Here is a 17,092-nt window from a genome sequence, read left to right as displayed (position 1 = left end):
TATTCTTTATTAACATTTCTTAGAGCTTTTCTCAGCTCATAGGGAGAAAACTGGGTAAAATTAAAGAATTCTTATATGAGCACACAGCTGTTTGATACTATCTGTGCGTATTATTTAATTCCTTGCATACATACGACTTGTATGGTATATCTGGAAAGAAATGCAAAGTTCTGACCCTAAATCTTATCTTATGCTCTGATTACAATATAAGTAGCATGTTACACTAGAATACTTATACGTCTACAGATGTATATGTAATATAATTGCAATTATTGTTTTGTTTACTGCATGTGAGATAAGTTCAGAGTCTGGCCTGCACCCCCTGTATTGAATAACTGTGACAAGGCTGCCAAGACCTGCCTATATGGCTGATCAGTCAAAGCAAATCACCTTGTCAGTACCTTATCTATGAAACTCCATCATGTGGGTTGTCTGTTTGCTTATCTGGTACCAAAAGAGAAACAAGCTGCTTTTTTTTTTTCCTTTTTTTTTTTTTTTAGAGTGCCTATAAAAGTCTTTGCTGAGTCTCAAAATAGTGTTGACACTTTTCTTGCAAACTAAGCTTTTAAAGAAGTACATTTTCAAGTATTACCAAAGTGAAAACATTCTTCATTTCAGAATTTGGTCAAGTACATTTAAGAATGATCAGAAACACATGTACATCTTCCTCTTTTCTAGCTGTGATTCATTGAGCTTCAGAGTCATATTAGGCAGAAATCTTTTGTAAGACTGAGGAAATCAGAATAAATCAACCAGGGATAAATGAAAAAGCTCTTTCAATTTCTAGCTCTTTCACATGGAAAGATTGCAATGTCTCTGCATTCTTTGATAAGTAAAGGATATTTTTTATTGCATTTAAGCTTTCCAGCTTGCTTTGTTTTCCCTAATAGTTTGCTTGCTTTGACTCTGGAGCCCACATCACTAGGTAGATGCGATAGACAGAGGTGAACTCCAGTGTTAGCCTAAATGTGTCATCAAATTTAGATAGTTCTCAAGTGGGTTCATCTGTGTGTGGAAATTTTAAATTTTTTCTTTCCTACATTACATAGTTCCAAAACCATAGTTTGGCTGCAATCACAGGATTCACAGCGAGGACCATTGAGCAGGAGAGAGAAGAGCCTCGTTGGCAGCTTGTGTTGACACTCAAATGACAGGTCACTTTCTTCTCTCCTTGCTTCTTTCTGTTAGCAGTATGGTTATATCCATCCAGAACAAATTTTGCCTGTGCTTCAGCCCTTAAAAAATGTGTGTTCAGCCCCTGAGAAGATTAATGTCAGGAGAAGTCTTTGATTAATTCTCTGTCACCTTCCACTCTTTTCCAGAAGGACTCTAACAGACCTAATAGGTTCCACAAAGCATCGTTCAAAAACTATGGCTGAAAAGAAAAAGCGCAGCATGTCTTTAAAATGCATTTATGGCTCTTCTGTATACATAAATGACTGTGCATGTACCCAGCCACATACATTCTTGCAGAAAGGAATAAGTAACTTTTATGGATCATACATTAGATCTGCGGTTTGAAATGAGACTTCAGAACTAGATTTCATGAACTCATTTCTTCTCAATACTCGTATGGACTGTGAGATTTGTTCCTTGATCTTTGTCAATGACAATCGAATAACAGGCTACCTCCTGGATCGGCAAGAACCATTTACTCCTTCTTCTTCCTTACTCTTTCTTCTGGACAGAATATCAGCTATAGTTATTCTTACTGAAACAGGGCAGAGTGCTTCAAACTGCAGGAGTTTTATTCCTACAAAATTCCAGGAACTTCTTCAGTGTTGCAAAAGATTTTCACCTAATACAGTTCTGCAGCTGAATGAATCACAGCTCAAAGCCAGGTGGCATATGTCTTGTGACTATACACTCTCATAAATACAGTACAGCGGAAGCCTAAATGGAAACACATCTTTTTGAAACCATCTGTTCTAACAGATATCTGCAACAATAAAGGAAATAAAGGCTTTAAATGCTGCCGTGATGTTTTAAACCTTAAAGACATTTCCTATTGGTCTCTCCTTTTCTTCTGAGAAGCTCAATTTGTTTCACTTGGAAATAACTTAGCTGCCATGTTTGTTGCTCTTCTGTTTATGAGCTTTGGAGAATCTGAGTGTAAATGGCTTACCTATATATGAATATTTATAGAACAGAACCTTTTTCATGCTGGAAAGTGCTGGGTTGCCCTCTGGTGAATGTAACTTGTCTTAGATTGTACATTTTGTAACAGCATACAGGGCAAAACCATTCCTTTAGCGGCTTGTTTGTTTATTTGCGGGAAGTTGTGTGTGATTTGTTCAAAGACAATACTGCAGCGGCTCAGCCACAAAGCTGATAATCTTTAATGTTGCTTATTTATTTAACTGCAACACGTTGCTCTTATGATATCTTGACCATAAAAACGCTCAGTTGGAACAATGTTCCTAAACTTGTGTATTTAGATTGTACTCCTTAATTGATGCAGTCTATATAATGTTAACACTGATTAAAAAAGAAAAGTTTCTTACCAGGGTTGAATCTGTTGTTCTGTCAGAGTTGTAGTCTTTTGTCTGTTGTAGACAGTGAGTGCTGCAAAAAGAGTATTATTACAGTTTCATATCCAACAAATCTTTTCATGACTGAAAGCTATAAGATTACAATGTCTTTGCTAACGCTGTGGTCAATATTTTAGCTGTAGTCCCTTGCAGTAATGTTTGAAGACAGAGATTTATTCTAAAGTGAAATGCAGATTACAACTCTCAGAAATTTAACATAAAAACCAATATATGGAACTGAACCACAGTGGCATAAGCTGTCCCATTCCTGAAAGAGTAACAAAGAGCAAAAGTGACATGGGTAGAAAAGGCAAATAGAACAATTTCCAACCTAGAAGGTCAATGTTAATACATGGACGCCTCTGGTTTATCTTAAATAGGTAAACCTGTATGTGCCGCGTACTTGGCAAGCAGTTCTGCTTAGGCATCAGAATTTGTGGGGCAGGAGGAATGGCACAGGCATCATACCTAATTACATGGCGTGTTTTATTGGCGTATAACTACCTGGCAGCATAAATCTGTAGGAAGCTCATTCACTGTCTTTTTCCGTCATGCCTCATTTTCAGCAGAGTGATAGAGCAGGGAAAGGTCGCTCTTGGCCACCCTGGGAAAGGTGCCAGCCCCCGAACCGCGAAGTATAATTGCCCTTTAACTCAAGGCCGGAGGCACATGCTGGAAGAAAGATCTTTCTGCCCGAGTGTCTTCTCCCAGGAAAGGGAGACATGAAATGTCACACCAATTATCCAAGCAGTGGACAGTGTAAGGAAAACTGGCTGCCTTGTGAAGCTGCAGCCAGAACCCCAGTTACTGAATTAGGCTGAAGGGGTTTTTTATACTCTTGGTCCTGCACTTGGCTGTCACGCTACACGCGACGCCCCAGCACGCATGGGGGAATCAGGTGTGACCACAGCAAGATGAGCTGCAAAATGAGGTTCTCAGCCTTTGAGGGGTGTGACGGAGCCGGGTAGGAACTAAATCAACCTTTGCTTTCAAAACCAAGGAGTCACTTCTATGGATCTGGGGAGCGATCCTCCTGAAGGAGGTGGAATTGCAGGACTGCAGCTGGTGTCTGGAGCAGCGATGGAGATGGGAGTGACACCTGGGCGCGCAAAAAGCTGTGCTCCGCTTCAGTGGTGTGTTGCTGGTAGAAGAAAAATAATCCTGCTCATCGGGAACATTTCAACCAGAACAGGGATTTTGGCTAGTTATTTCTCAGCAAAACTCAGTCAGCCAAAAAGTACAACAGAACGTGAAATACAATATGCTATTGTTTTATCAGGAAATTAAATCTTTTGGGGAAAAAAAGTTTCCACTTTTCAGGTGGGAGCAGGTCGTTCTCATCCAGATGCTTCATATCCAAATGATACGCTTTTCTGGTGCATGAAGACAATTTGCATTGTAATACAGTTAATTAATATTCACAGTTTTCAGCAGGTGTGCTAACTTCTTATGTGACAGTGGGACGTTCTGCTAAGTGCTGTGACACGACAGCAACTGTGATGAATGGAGCTAAGATATTAAAATCTTTTAAGCAGCAATGGTATTCCAGATGATAAAACACCAATTTAAAAAATGGATTTATTTAGAGGTTCTAAGACAGATAAACAGCCAAAGGAGTCCAGCAAGACACATTACAGGTGATAAAATGGTTAACGGTGTGTCACAGCTTACTATAGTTCCATATATTTCTCTTCATTTCCCTCAATAATATTTAGTATATGCTCTATAAAGCATCCTTTTTTATCAAGTCCCCCTTAAATGTATGAGCCTTTGAGGAACGCATAATAGTGAAAGAGTTTTTTTACCTGAGACATGGTCTGCGTATATGAAATAAAGCCAACTTAGAAATAAATCTTATTAAAAAAAAAAAACAGTGAAAGAATAAAAATTAAAAATATTAATAATCTGTTAAAATATTTTTAAGCTTCTTGATATTGAACTGTGCACTCAGTAATCATAAAATCAAAAAATGATTAGAGTTGGAAGGGACCTTAAAGATCATCTAGGTCCAACCATCCTGCCAGAGGCAAGGACCTCCCACTAGACCAGGCTGCTCAAAGCCCCATCCAACCCGGCCTTTAAGACTCCCAGGGTTGGGGCATCCACAACTTCTCTGCGGAACATGTTCCATTGTCTCACCACCCTCACAGGAAAGAATTTCTTCCTAATATCTCATCTAAATATACCATCTTTCCATTTAAAACCATTGCCCCTTGTCCTGTCACTATACTGCGTGATAAAGAGTCTGTCCCCACCTTTCCATGCTTAATGGGAAAATTTTGTGCATGATATTGCGATTAAGCTAAAAAACAATTTATGGAAATATGGAAATAGGGAATGTCTGAATCTCATCAGAAGTAGTTTTCCATCATCTGTTGCTCAACAATATTTGAATGATTTGGGAGTATTTTGGGGGGAAAATTAAAATAATATTTTCTTTAATATAAATTGATAAAATTTTAGTATCAAAATTATTATTTCTCCATTTAAAAAAGTTGAGTATGTCTCTCTGTCATTTATCATTGATCAGTTTATCAATTCTTATTCAATCAAGTTGAACAAAAGGCAAGTGGCATAATGCCAGTTGACTCTCATTTATCAGAGCAAAAGTGTATGTTTGAATTCTGATAAAGACTAAGACTTTAAAAGATTTCTCAAAGATAAGCAAAGAAATATGTATACTTGTCAAAAGAGGTACAGTTATTCCATTTCATGAAACTGCTGAATAAATAAATATTTTGTCATCTAAAATGAAAGTAATGCAAATTTAAACTATTTGTAAAAAAGAGTAGTATCTAGAAATCATTTGTGGGAGTGGTTTTTTGGGTGTTTTTTGTGTTTGTTTGTTGTTTTTTTTTTTAATAAAAACAACCTCCTAACAATATATAATATTACATGTTGTATAATGTGAGAGAAATAAGTCAAAAAGTAGACTTGAGACAGCCACAGGAAACAAACTGGAAATAAGTACTTTACCTCAGCCAGCAATATTTGAAAAAATCATCACCAAGTCCCCCTATCTTTTGCATATGCACATTTACTATCATTTAATTTAGAGACAAGTCCTACTGCAATAGCTCTGCTTTCTAGTCGTTTGTAGTGAGGCAGGAGCTAGCTGCAGCAGATGATGCTAACGGGAGGAAAATAAGAAAAGCCTCTGTTTGAAGAGCCGTCCTCCATCTCACTAAAAAGGAGTCTGCTCCATCCCTGTGCCTTACCTTTGGGCATCAAGGAGTAAAGCAGGTAGCAGAGTGATCACTGTTCCTACAGCATAGCAAAAGGAGCGTTTTATCCTCTGTAAGATGTTCTAGGCGGAAAGATTAGAAACCTGGAAACCTCCCAGCCCTATTCCTACTACATCATGGGTGGTTTGAGCAAGGAACAGATCTTCGTATTGGTTTGGTATTGCTCATAATTTGAAATTATTTTCACTGGTTCCATAACTTCTATTTGGTAAATTAAATATATATCTATATTTTGTTAGGAAAAAATAGGGCATTAAAAGAAATTAAAAGGATGGAGTTTTTGCAAAATCACACAAGTGGCTACAGCAGATGTAAAGGCTCCTATCAAAGGGTCATACTCAATGAACCAAAAATCACATCCTATTTTGAGGGAGAAAATGCTTTCTGTCAGGTAGTACCTCTGTTCTTAAACTTAGTGAAGTTTATTTGCCTCCTTTTTTTAATTCAAAGTTAAAATACTAAGGTAATATTTCCTTTTCCTCCACCCCAGTTCTTGCAAAAGTACTGTCATCCAAGCACCTACATCACATCTTTTTCTTTTGCATGACTCGTACACAAAAAGAAAAAAGCATGTGCTGTACAGCTCTTTCTTTTATTTTATTCTTTTCTTTTCAAATTAGATTCCTTTGCTTTGGGGGGAAAGGAAATTCAAGATATTGTGACACATCTCTGCTGCTTTTTCAAGGCAATTAATTTTTAAAACGAAGAATAATAGCTAGCTGGTAGAAACAGTAACACTACATTTTTCAGTGCTCTCCTTGCTGCTACTGCTTCCTTATTTTTGCTCTTAAAGTAACAGTTTGGTAGTAATAGGGTGGTTTTGTAATGCATCATGGCAGTCCAGTTGCCTGAATTGTTGCTACTTAGCCATTCTACCAAACACTTAAAGATTGGATCTCCCCTTGCTCATTGCCTCTACTGGAATCCCTGGGTATCTTCTAAAAAACACATTTATAAGAGCAAAGCATATGGTCTCAAAGCCTTCAGCAGCAGGTCTGAATGTCTTCTAAAATTCAGATAGCTCCCCAGTTGTCTTTTGAATTCAGTTCCTGATTATCCTCTAATGCAAGTGGACAGACAGATTCTGCATCCCAGAAAAGTTCCTTTTTAGCATGTGATTGTTCTCATGAAGCCCTTTAAAAAGGCTGAAATGTTTGCTTGGTTTTGTTTTGACTTTCAAAGCAGATTTATGAAGCCAGGGATTGTTAAGCTGAGTATTCACTGGCTGACATTTTGAGCTAGTGCATCAGTTTCTGAGCTATTTTAGAGGCTTCTATACCCAGTCCTGTATTTCGTTAAATATCCATCATAAAGAAAAAAAAGTGGAAGCAACTAGCTGTTACCTGGATCCCATTCTCACACTTATGAAGAAAAATATAAAATCTTAAAAGAACGCTCAGATCTCATCTAGTGAGAGACAAAGGTCTCCAAGAAAGATATAATACTCCTTCCTCTGTGCCTTAGTAATGCTCATGGCTGCAGCTGCAAGACTATATAAAGAAAATTATTTTAACTACAAGTTCTAGCTATGGGATGTAAATATGGTGATTTTGTGATGCAGAATCAATGTCCTGAGTAATCAGGGTGGTGCAGTTATCACTGGTGTGAGCTATAACATAAAAGATTTTAGTTCTTGTTCTTCTTTTGATGTAAATTATTTATATTTTGTTGTTAATAGCATACCTGTTCCGTGAGAGCTATCTTACACCTCAGATTGAGGACTTGGCTAAGAACTCCTCAGTACTGCTTTATTGTGCTTAACAAGCAATAAGTTAAAGTCCTCACAATTACTGTTTTTTAATTATTATTTCTCCAGGAAGGAGGAGGCTATAAAGAGATAAATTGAAAATAACTGGCAAAAGCCATTTGCTTTCTTCTTTATTTTATGAAATTGCTTTGTTAGGTATTTTTGGTTATTTTTTTGACTTAAAATTGTCCTCAGTATGCCCTTAAAGTAGAGGATATATATGTTTAATTTCAGTTTGGCTTTACTTTTGCAACCTGGAGCCAGTACCTTATACGGCACAGTTTTGCAAGCTGCCATTTTGCCTTAACATAAAAGTATGTCATCATGTTTCATCAGATATGGTACTTTCAGAGTAATTTCTACTAAAGTTATACTTTAACTTCCTTTTAAATCTCAGCTGATTTCCAGCTTTCTAAATTCCCACTTTTTTCCTGCTGGAAAGCTACTTGTATTCTGTTATTTATTTCCCTCCTTTTAGAGCTGTACTAATAAACCAAAAATTTACGTGCGAGTTAGTAATTTTTTCAATGTTCATGAAGAAGTAGTACCATAAGTCAAGAATACCACCTCATATTGTATGCTTCTACATTATACGCTGCTCTGGTATAATAGGCACTGAAAGTAGAAGTAGCACAAAAAGCAGCAAGCCATGGTGGCGGAAGGCAAAACTGATTTTAGTCTCTTTTGTGTCCTAGTATATTCTGAGCAGCAATACACAAAAGGCTGCTCTGAATTTCACCTGCCTCTGCGTGGCTGCCAATAGCTGAAAATGACTGGAGCACCGGGTGGTCCAACCATACGTAAGAAATTCCCCAGATCTCATTCAGAAAATATGAAGTGGGTCCTTTATGTTACTTTTCTTTCCCTTCTGCTGCTGATGGCTCTGTGCCATCCGTCTTGCTCTTAGCTAAACTGCTAACCAACACCGATATCTTGAACATTCAGGCATCCTGTGATCTTCATCTTTGTTCACCTCATCATCTGTTAGCCGTATACTACGACTGCAGACACTCATAATGAATTTAACTTCTGCATTACAGCTCTTTCCAGTCAAAGCCAATAGCAAAATCGCCATCAGGAAAATGCCTTGCTTTAATTTAAAGACACTCTTTTCTCCAAACGTCTGTATGAAGTATAATTACTTTGTACATGTCATGTTCTGAATATCATTGCTGGTTATTGCCTTGTGCTATGGGCACTCTTTTTTCATTTCCTAGCTTGCTTTAGCAACACTTAACTAATAAGCAGTGAGAGAGGATGGAATGAATGTGCCTTAAGAGATGATATTTCTCTACCCCTTCCTGCTTTCAGCAGATTGGTCAATTGATTTGCCGGAATGCACTAGGGTTTGTCAGGACTCTCTTCCCGGCAGCTGGGATTAAGGAAAGCTGTTGAAGGGACTGCTGCTGCGCTGCTCTTACAGCTTCTGTGATTTGAGTGGCCACAAAAAGAAAACCAGCAAAAAAAAAAACAAAAAACGCCTCAGTGAGCTGAGGAACAGAAAAGGAAAAACACAAGACAGGATATTTACAGGTTTAATAACAAATTTCCAGAGAGAAGATATGTGGGTGGCAATTTCAGTGTGTCTTATTATTATCGTTGGTTTTGATATTCTATTTATTTATTTATTTGCTTATATGGATGGGGGAAGGAAATAAGTGCTTCGGCTTAATCTCTTTCTTCTGTCATGCAAGAGAGTAAAGAAAAAGGAACTCCTCCCATCTGCAGGCACAAGCGGATCAAGCATTTCGACACACCTTTTCAAGATTTACCTCTGCTCATTTCCTCTAGCTTTACACAAGTCTGATGCAAATGACACAGCTTGTTCCCACTGAATCACAGTGAATTCCCTTTCAGGCAAAAAAAGCAAAAGAACATCACTTGCATCCCTCAGTGAATTACAGCCATTGTTTTTTATTTCCTAGTGGGTAATTGAAGGCTTTTACAGCTCGAGAAATTATTTATAGAGTCATGAAAAATGGATTAACTTTCCTGAGTGCTTCATTGATGTTTTAGGCATCTACTTTATTCCAATTAAACTTATATAATCTAAAATCAATGTACTTCTTTATTTTCGAGAATAAATTATAGAGGAAAATAATTTGTTTAGCCTCTGTGAACTGCCGTATTTCCACATATTTTATATATGTAAACTCTGCAAGGAACAAAAGAATTCAAAGTATTATTAAGCTCAATACAGACAGAAACCTTTCCTTTGTTCCCAGCACCTTCAGTGGCTGCACAGAAGCCAAGATTTGGGAAGCAACCTAGGAACTTTCCTGCTGGGTTAGACCTGCATCCATGCAATCAGCCGTTCTGCCACTTGCAATGGCTTCTACCAAATGCCTCAGAAGAAGGCATGGAAATGTGCAGGAGATCTTATGTATCTATCCCCAAAATTAGGATTATACAGTTTCCTAGTAGTTAGAGAATTTCTAAAATTCAAAATACACCTTAATTATCTATCATAAAATTCATTTCTGTATTTTTTGTGTACAGTGTTTATGTTTCCCATATGAAAATTGTGGAATTTTATTTCCAATACATATCAATAGATGTCGATTTATCTCAAGAGAATACTTGGCTAGCTCAAGGCAAGTGGAGTGTTTAATGATCATAACTAAACTAACTTTAAAAAATACAATACAGTCTTTAGTAACGGAAAAAATCAGTTCTCAGTCTGGACACTGAATAGAGCATGGGGATGGGAAGATCTTCAGTTAAATACCACTGACTGGAAATGGTCCCTGTTACCATGTCTGCAATTAGCAATTAGACCCTTGAGCTAGCTCAGGATGGGATCCACTAAGATACTTATTCCAACCTTGCTCAAGTTACATTGGTTTTACCACATGGATCTCAAGTTCTCCTATTAACGATGAATTTTTATACTATGCAAATTGTTTTTGTGTTTGAGCCCTGCGTCATTTTAAATAGGCATGGGTTTTTATTTCTGTTTTGGTGAATCATGCCTGGGTTATCCTGAATAAACTGCTAAATGTAAGAAATCTGAACTAAATCATGTAAAAAGAAAGGAAGCATTAAGTTGTTATTCATTAGAAACTCTTCGAGAAGTCTGCTTGAGGCAGATGGAATAATGATTGAGAAACATCCAAAACTTAAATAAAAAATTTAGAAATATAAAAAGCACTAGTTTCTTCTAGTCATTTTTTTCAATCTTAGCTCAAGTTTCCTCTCTAAAATATAAAATAAACTCAGAATCCTAAATTACAATAGCATATTCGTAGCCTGCAAAATTCCTCACTAGAAAAACATTAATTACTTTTTCTGGTAGAGTTTTTCAACTTCATCTTGCAAACAGACGTTAAACACGTAATGATACTATCATTTAAACTGAAAGATTCTCTCTTGTTTGTACAACCTTATTTGGCTTACTGCTCCTTTTCAAAACACTCTGCTGGTTTTCTTCTTCCGGGAGTGCATAAGAGGGGTTTTTGCTGCAAAGAAGATAGCAGGAAGAGGGAGGGTTTTTTAACACACTTTTTTTCTATAATTCCACCATCAGTGATATTTTTCTGACTTTACAGTTAGCTATCAACATGCTTTCACTGGGTTAGCACCAGTGATGCATTTAGTCTAAGAAACATCTTCAATTTACAAACATGTTTAATGACTGCATGTCATTCAGGAGATTGTCTTTGTTATTTTAGTGTATCAAAGCATTCCTAAGTTTGTAGTTACAGTTTTTCAATAATTTCAGATAATCCTTTTAAGCTGTTATAAGCAGGCATAATAAAAGGTGCAGTCTGTTTTAAAGAAAATCAAGCAACCTTGCATTTTAGATAAAATGCCTGAAGTCTCAAGTCCTATTAAGTTTAAGAGAAGCCTATAATTTCAAGTTGTTTTTTTTTAAAAAGAAACATTGTCCTTTCTTCTTTAGAACTGCTGGAGGGGTGTGTCTTCCTGTCTTCAAGTGTTTGAGGAAGCCTCTTAATCATTGCCAGAGAGCTAATTATCAGCTAATGCAATATTTTCACTTTTATATGGCATCTACTATTACTATCTCGTTGCAGCTTGAAATAACATTAAGGCCCTCTAAAGAATATTTCCAAGGACTATTTCATAGAAAGCTATTTCATAGAAAGCTTAAATCTGAATAACAAATGGTTTAATAAATGCTTTCAATGCATGGGTAAAAAATAGAACAGATTTTTAAAGGTTCTAAAAACTGTGTTTCGTCCCTGCGTATATTAACGTGAGACCTATTATCTTTTCTGAAGGTTGTTCATTGGTGACAGGAAAAAAAAATCACAGAAAATCTGTAGTCGATTGAAGTAACTCATTTTATTAAACTGGGGAGTACGTTTTTACCTCCCACAAACCACCCTCCTCCTCCTTGTCCCAGAAAAATACACATAAGCAAGACTAATTCCCCATTTTGCATCATAAATACTATGTTCCATGAATGAAAGATGTTTTACCAGAGTCCAAGAATTTTTTCTGTCTTTGGAGCACATTGCCTACAATTTGAACAATATTTTGTCCTTTAATACCTATTGGGAAGTGCAGCAATGGGATGACCCTGAGTTCTGTAAGAGAGGTAGAAGTGTATGATCAAAACAGATGATGACTTTTGCTGGTTTTGTACAGTGAGGAGCAGTAGCAGAGCTCAAATGGGACTGAGTCTGCAGTGCAACAGTTTGCTGAGGTAATCTAAGACACAGCTGATGCTAAAATGAGTGGTCCAATTACAGCTCATAACCATTTTCAACTTTCCTACCTTTACTTTGAACAGCCCAGAAGTGGGGCTCGTCTGACTCCACAGTGAAAGCCAATCTGGCATAAAACGTTTTGGATTTGAGTTTGCTTTTTTGGTTGGTTGGTTTTGGTAAGGGTTAGCTTTGTTACCCTTTATCTCTTTATTTCCCTGGCTCTTGAGGTGTGCAAAAAAGTGCCAAAGGAAAGACTCAGCTGGATCATCACATTCACCCTGAATGTCCTAAACTTCATATTTTACATGTGTTTAGTTATCATATTATACTCACATGATAAAATTGTCTTTTAAAATGAATATTTGTAGATTAGGTATCCATTTGGGGCAGTGTAAATCCTTTATCCCCATCGTTTCCTATGTCAAGCATTGTAAACTATACCACCTGAAAATTTTTTTCTTTTTATATTTTTTCCAATCAAAGCTGTATTTTATGCACATAAAAGCGTGGTGAAAAACATATTCCCTCAATCCTGTCAGACCAAATTTGCTGTCTGGCGTCAGACCTCATGTGCTGAGTTTCATTTTACGGCAATTTTTTTATAGGCTAGTTATAAATCTTTTTGAATGGAGTGTTTATAATGAAAATACTACCAGGCCAGGAAATACTGACTACACTAAACATCAGCAGAATTATAATAGCAACAAGACTGAACAGCACTGATCAATCAGCCTACAGTAGCACCTCATTTTCAAAGTCAGTATACTATCTCCACTTTATACACTTTTTGTCAATGTAAGTTAATTTTTTCCTTCATTTGGCTTTAGATACTCTACTATGAAATTAGAAATTCACTATTTCACTTCACCTCTGTAGTATCAGTAGAATTCTGTTAGGCCTGTATAGTGTTTTGTGGAATAGTGTATCCAAGGGGAAACGTCAACATGATTTGAAGTGCAATAAATATTTAACAGTGAGATATTCCTTATCATCAAAGTGTTATGCAATGTATAAATTTGCATTTTTGCATTGCATTTTTTAGTAAGACGGTTCGTGCTAAATCAGTAACACGTTTCGGGGTTGATTTTTTTTAACAAGCTATCTGATAAGATTCATGTCTTGACTGGGCATTTAGTTTGGCTGTGATAAAAATGCAACAAAAACATTATGAGGAAGGGAAAAGTGAACAGTGAGCTAACAAATCAGTAAACCAAGATTATAACACTACGTACATAGCCACCTATTTTAAATTACTCTGGTAGATGTGATTTTCAAGGATGTAGAATAAAATTATACTAGAAATCTTTTTATGCACAGACATCAACAATCAGTTGACTCTCAAAATGACTTGCTGCTCTACATAGGAATCAAAAGCAAAAGATGACAGCAAAGTGGGTAGCTTTACCTACTTAAATACAGCAGAAAATCATTACTTCAGACAATGTAACTGATGCCACACAATTTTATCTATCTTTCACAGTTGTTTCTTTTTTTGACTGCCTTTATATTCTTCCCAATTTTTAGTTATTCCTTTTGTGTGTCCTTTTGTTGGTTTGTTATGTCACCGTAAGGCAAAGTACTGTCAAATAATAAATAATATTCTTGCTGGAGCTTTCCTTAGCTGTTTTATCTTCCCCCCACATTAGCCGTTCCCTATGCAATTAGGAGTAGAGCATTGTTTTCTTATTTCTTGCATTTTGCCATCATTGTATCATTTGTCAGCATTCTCATCCAATTCAAATGTTCCTTGAAGTGAAAGAAATTGTCACTTGCAGGAATTTCCCCTCTACCATTTTCTTTTTCTTTCCTTGGTATTACTAACATGGAATGTCTCAGGTTCGTGAAGTTTCTTTTTAGAAAGGCCATTAAGTTTAGAGCTTGAATAGGAAAATGAAACTACCTGCATTTAGTATGAAAATGCTTAGTCTCTGTTTACTTCTGGGCTCAATGAAGTAATTTAACTTTATTTTGGACAGGCATAAAGTTCAGAAACAGAGTTGTTATTCTCAGAATAAACCTCACCTACACAACTTCTGTGGAAATGTTTTATGTTAGTTTCTGGTTGACTGAGTTTGTAGTTGAAAGGGTAAATTAGGCTGGGGATGCTCCCCACCCTGTTTAAAGTACTCAGCCTTTTCAGGTAGCTTTGTATCTAGAGTCTTAAGTAACTTGTTGATCATTTCGACACATTTCAGTATTAAACGGCACATATTTTCTCTCGAAGGCTTTTCTTCAAGGTTTTGATGCCTGTATATTTCATTATAAAACAAAGTCCTTGACCATAGTCACTTCTCTAACACACACAAATTGTATCACCTGTTTAATGATTCAGAGAAAACTACAACTCTCCTAATAGAGCGTGCCAGTCAGAAAGAACAGCTGAATGTTTTCTTTAACTGATTTAAACAAGGTAGCTTGTTTTCTCTTACAAAGGAAAACAGCTGAAAGTAAAGTATTGCATCATATCACAGCAGAGTTTGGGTTGGAAAATGGCTCTGGAATTGTTTCATTCCAACTACTTGCTCAATGCAGAGTTAGTGTAGATCAGGGTTCCCTGATAAATACTTTAAAATCAATAAACTTAAAGTATCACTGCAGAAAATTTCACTTCTGCAGAATCTGTGGAACCAAGCTCGGAAACCCTTCTTTCTGAGAGTTTTCATCTGGAAAATTATGTTTGTTTTGAAGAAAAGTTGGACCTTAGCCTAATTTTGTGTTAAGTGAGAAGATGATTATGCCTCCTTCGACTGTGTTGGCATAGTTAAGGAGCTGGACTGAGAACAGAGGGAGAGAGAAGTCGCACGTGGTTTCACATTGCGACATTAGCACAAGCGTAAAAAGCTGTAAAGATGAAATCAATTAATCTCTGTAAGGACCACTGGAGTCTGCATATGGAAGACAACCTAAGAAATCTAAGTACAAGCTTACGGTCTTTATCTGCGTGTTGGCGCAGAGTGCAGGACTGAGAAAAATGCCACTCAGGTCAGATGCTTTCTTTTAGTTAATCTCCCTGCAGTTCAGGCATGCAGGCATACAATTACTTATTACAACTAAAAAAGCACAAGTTGAAGAGATGTAATATGTAAAATAGATTACTTTCCCAAATATGTGTCGTATTTTGTCTGCAGGAATGGGAGCAGAAAGGGGAAAGATTATTGGGTAATGTGAGATGTGTAGAAGTAACTTTCTTTTCCATCTCCTAGATGGAGATGCTAGGTAGCAGGTGTTTATTTATGTCTCCTCCCTTTATAAACAAACACACAGCAGCATAGAAAGCGGGTCCTAAGAATAAAAAGAACTAGAACAAATCCCCAATGGACAAAGCATAATGAATTAAAAGTATGGGACAAGGTAAAACCTATTCATCTTTGAGAAAGATGGGGTTGATGTTCTGATATTTCTACCACAGGAGCTGCATCAGCTTGTGATAGCTTAAGTAGGTAACATACAGTTTAAATGAAATAGGAGAGCACGAATTTAAAAACACTATCTGGAAACACACGACTGCAATTAAACCAGCCTGACCTTTAGTCAATACATTAGTTTTAGTTATGTGATTCAAGATACTGCTTTTAAATACTTGCTATTTTAGGTAACAATTATTGCTGTTGCAAAGCCCTAAGGACATGTTATTTTCTTTATTTCAAAATATTGACATGTAAATGTACTCTTCATAAAACCCCAGCATTCTTGTGCCAAAATTGGAATGTTGAAAACTTTTTCCTTAACATTCAAAAATTTGACGTATTGTAAATTTGCTGATTTTAAACTGCCAGTCCTGCAAACGTCTCTGCATGCACATGTAAAATTTCTTTTTTTTCTAGAGGAGGACTTGATGACAATGCCAAAAACTTTTAAGTTAAATAATAGTCTTACAACTCTGGAAAGTGATAGGGTACTATAAAAAGTATATTCTGCTCAGATACTGACTAATCTTGATGCTGGGAAAAAAATAGTATTAATTTAATTTCAAATTCTAAAGAAAATTAAAATGCTATTTGATTATGAATAAAAAGAAAATATTTTAATATGTTGGGGGGATAACATTCACTCTCTTAATATAGTTCCTGTGTATTTTATGATCAAATTAAATTATTTTTGTTCAAAAATATTTCTAATGGATAAACTAAATCATTTTCTTAAAAATCTGTCTCAAAAATAATGTAAATTTGTTTCCTGATATTCATTTTCCCTTCAGAACAATAAATATTTGATGAAATAAAATCCAGAATTGTTTTAGAAAATATATAAGTTGGAGCCCAGCTGTGCTCCCTGGAGTTTTAATTCCAACTGTAGTTACATTCAAGGGAAAATTTGTATTTCTTTATATGGAATTGAAACAGACCCACGGTTTCACTTTCAATAAGTATATGGAAATCAATATGCTGTAAAGTAGTTTATGCTATTTTTCCATTTCCATCTGCTTCCCTTCCATTGCATCTTTTTGTGAGTGACAGCATAATAATTGCTGTACCAATTAATGCCCTTCCAATCCAACTGCGTCGCTACTGCAAAATAAATGTTTTGCTTTGTAGCAGTTTGTCCTGCTATGAAACTTTGCTTTAGTTATTCCAATCATCTAACAGCAGAAAAGGAAAAGCTGCTTTGTCATCAACAGCTCAATAGAAGACACTGTATATTCAATACAGAGAGTTGGCAGAATTTTAACCAGTATCAATTTATAAATAGGATAACAGCAATCATTTATTTTCTGCCTTAAATGAAAGTATCCTTTTTGATGCAATAATAGCCACTTAACTGATTTGAGATTGTAGTAGGGTTTTTTTGAGGAACATTTTCTTTATCCAGAATAAAATGTGGAGTCTCTTTCTTTGCAACAAAAGCTCTTAGAGGATAAAAGCTTCCATCTGAAATAAGCAGTCATAATAATTTAGT

At 36.2% G+C, this 17,092-nt stretch overlaps 1 protein-coding gene across 2 annotated transcripts in view; it reads left to right on the top strand.

Moving 5' to 3' along the window:
• DOK6 (docking protein 6) overlaps window positions 1-17,092 on the top strand; it is a 252,760-nt gene that overhangs the window by 229,329 nt on the left and 6,339 nt on the right. Inside the window, exon 8 of one of the 2 annotated variants that reach the window (XM_074576549.1) lies at window positions 1,323-2,512. The exons of the other annotated variant lie outside the window; for it this stretch is intronic. Coding sequence (XP_074432650.1) covers window positions 1,323-1,333 — 11 coding nt within the window. The 3' untranslated portion in view covers window positions 1,334-2,512. Of the gene's footprint in view, window positions 1-1,322; window positions 2,513-17,092 lie in introns of those variants that run through there. 2 annotated transcript variants of the gene reach the window in all.

Source organism: Larus michahellis, chromosome 2, assembly GCF_964199755.1.
Source record: "Larus michahellis chromosome 2, bLarMic1.1, whole genome shotgun sequence".
Classification (NCBI taxonomy): domain Eukaryota; kingdom Metazoa; phylum Chordata; class Aves; order Charadriiformes; family Laridae; genus Larus; species Larus michahellis.
This window is presented reverse-complemented; position numbering and strand designations above follow the sequence as displayed.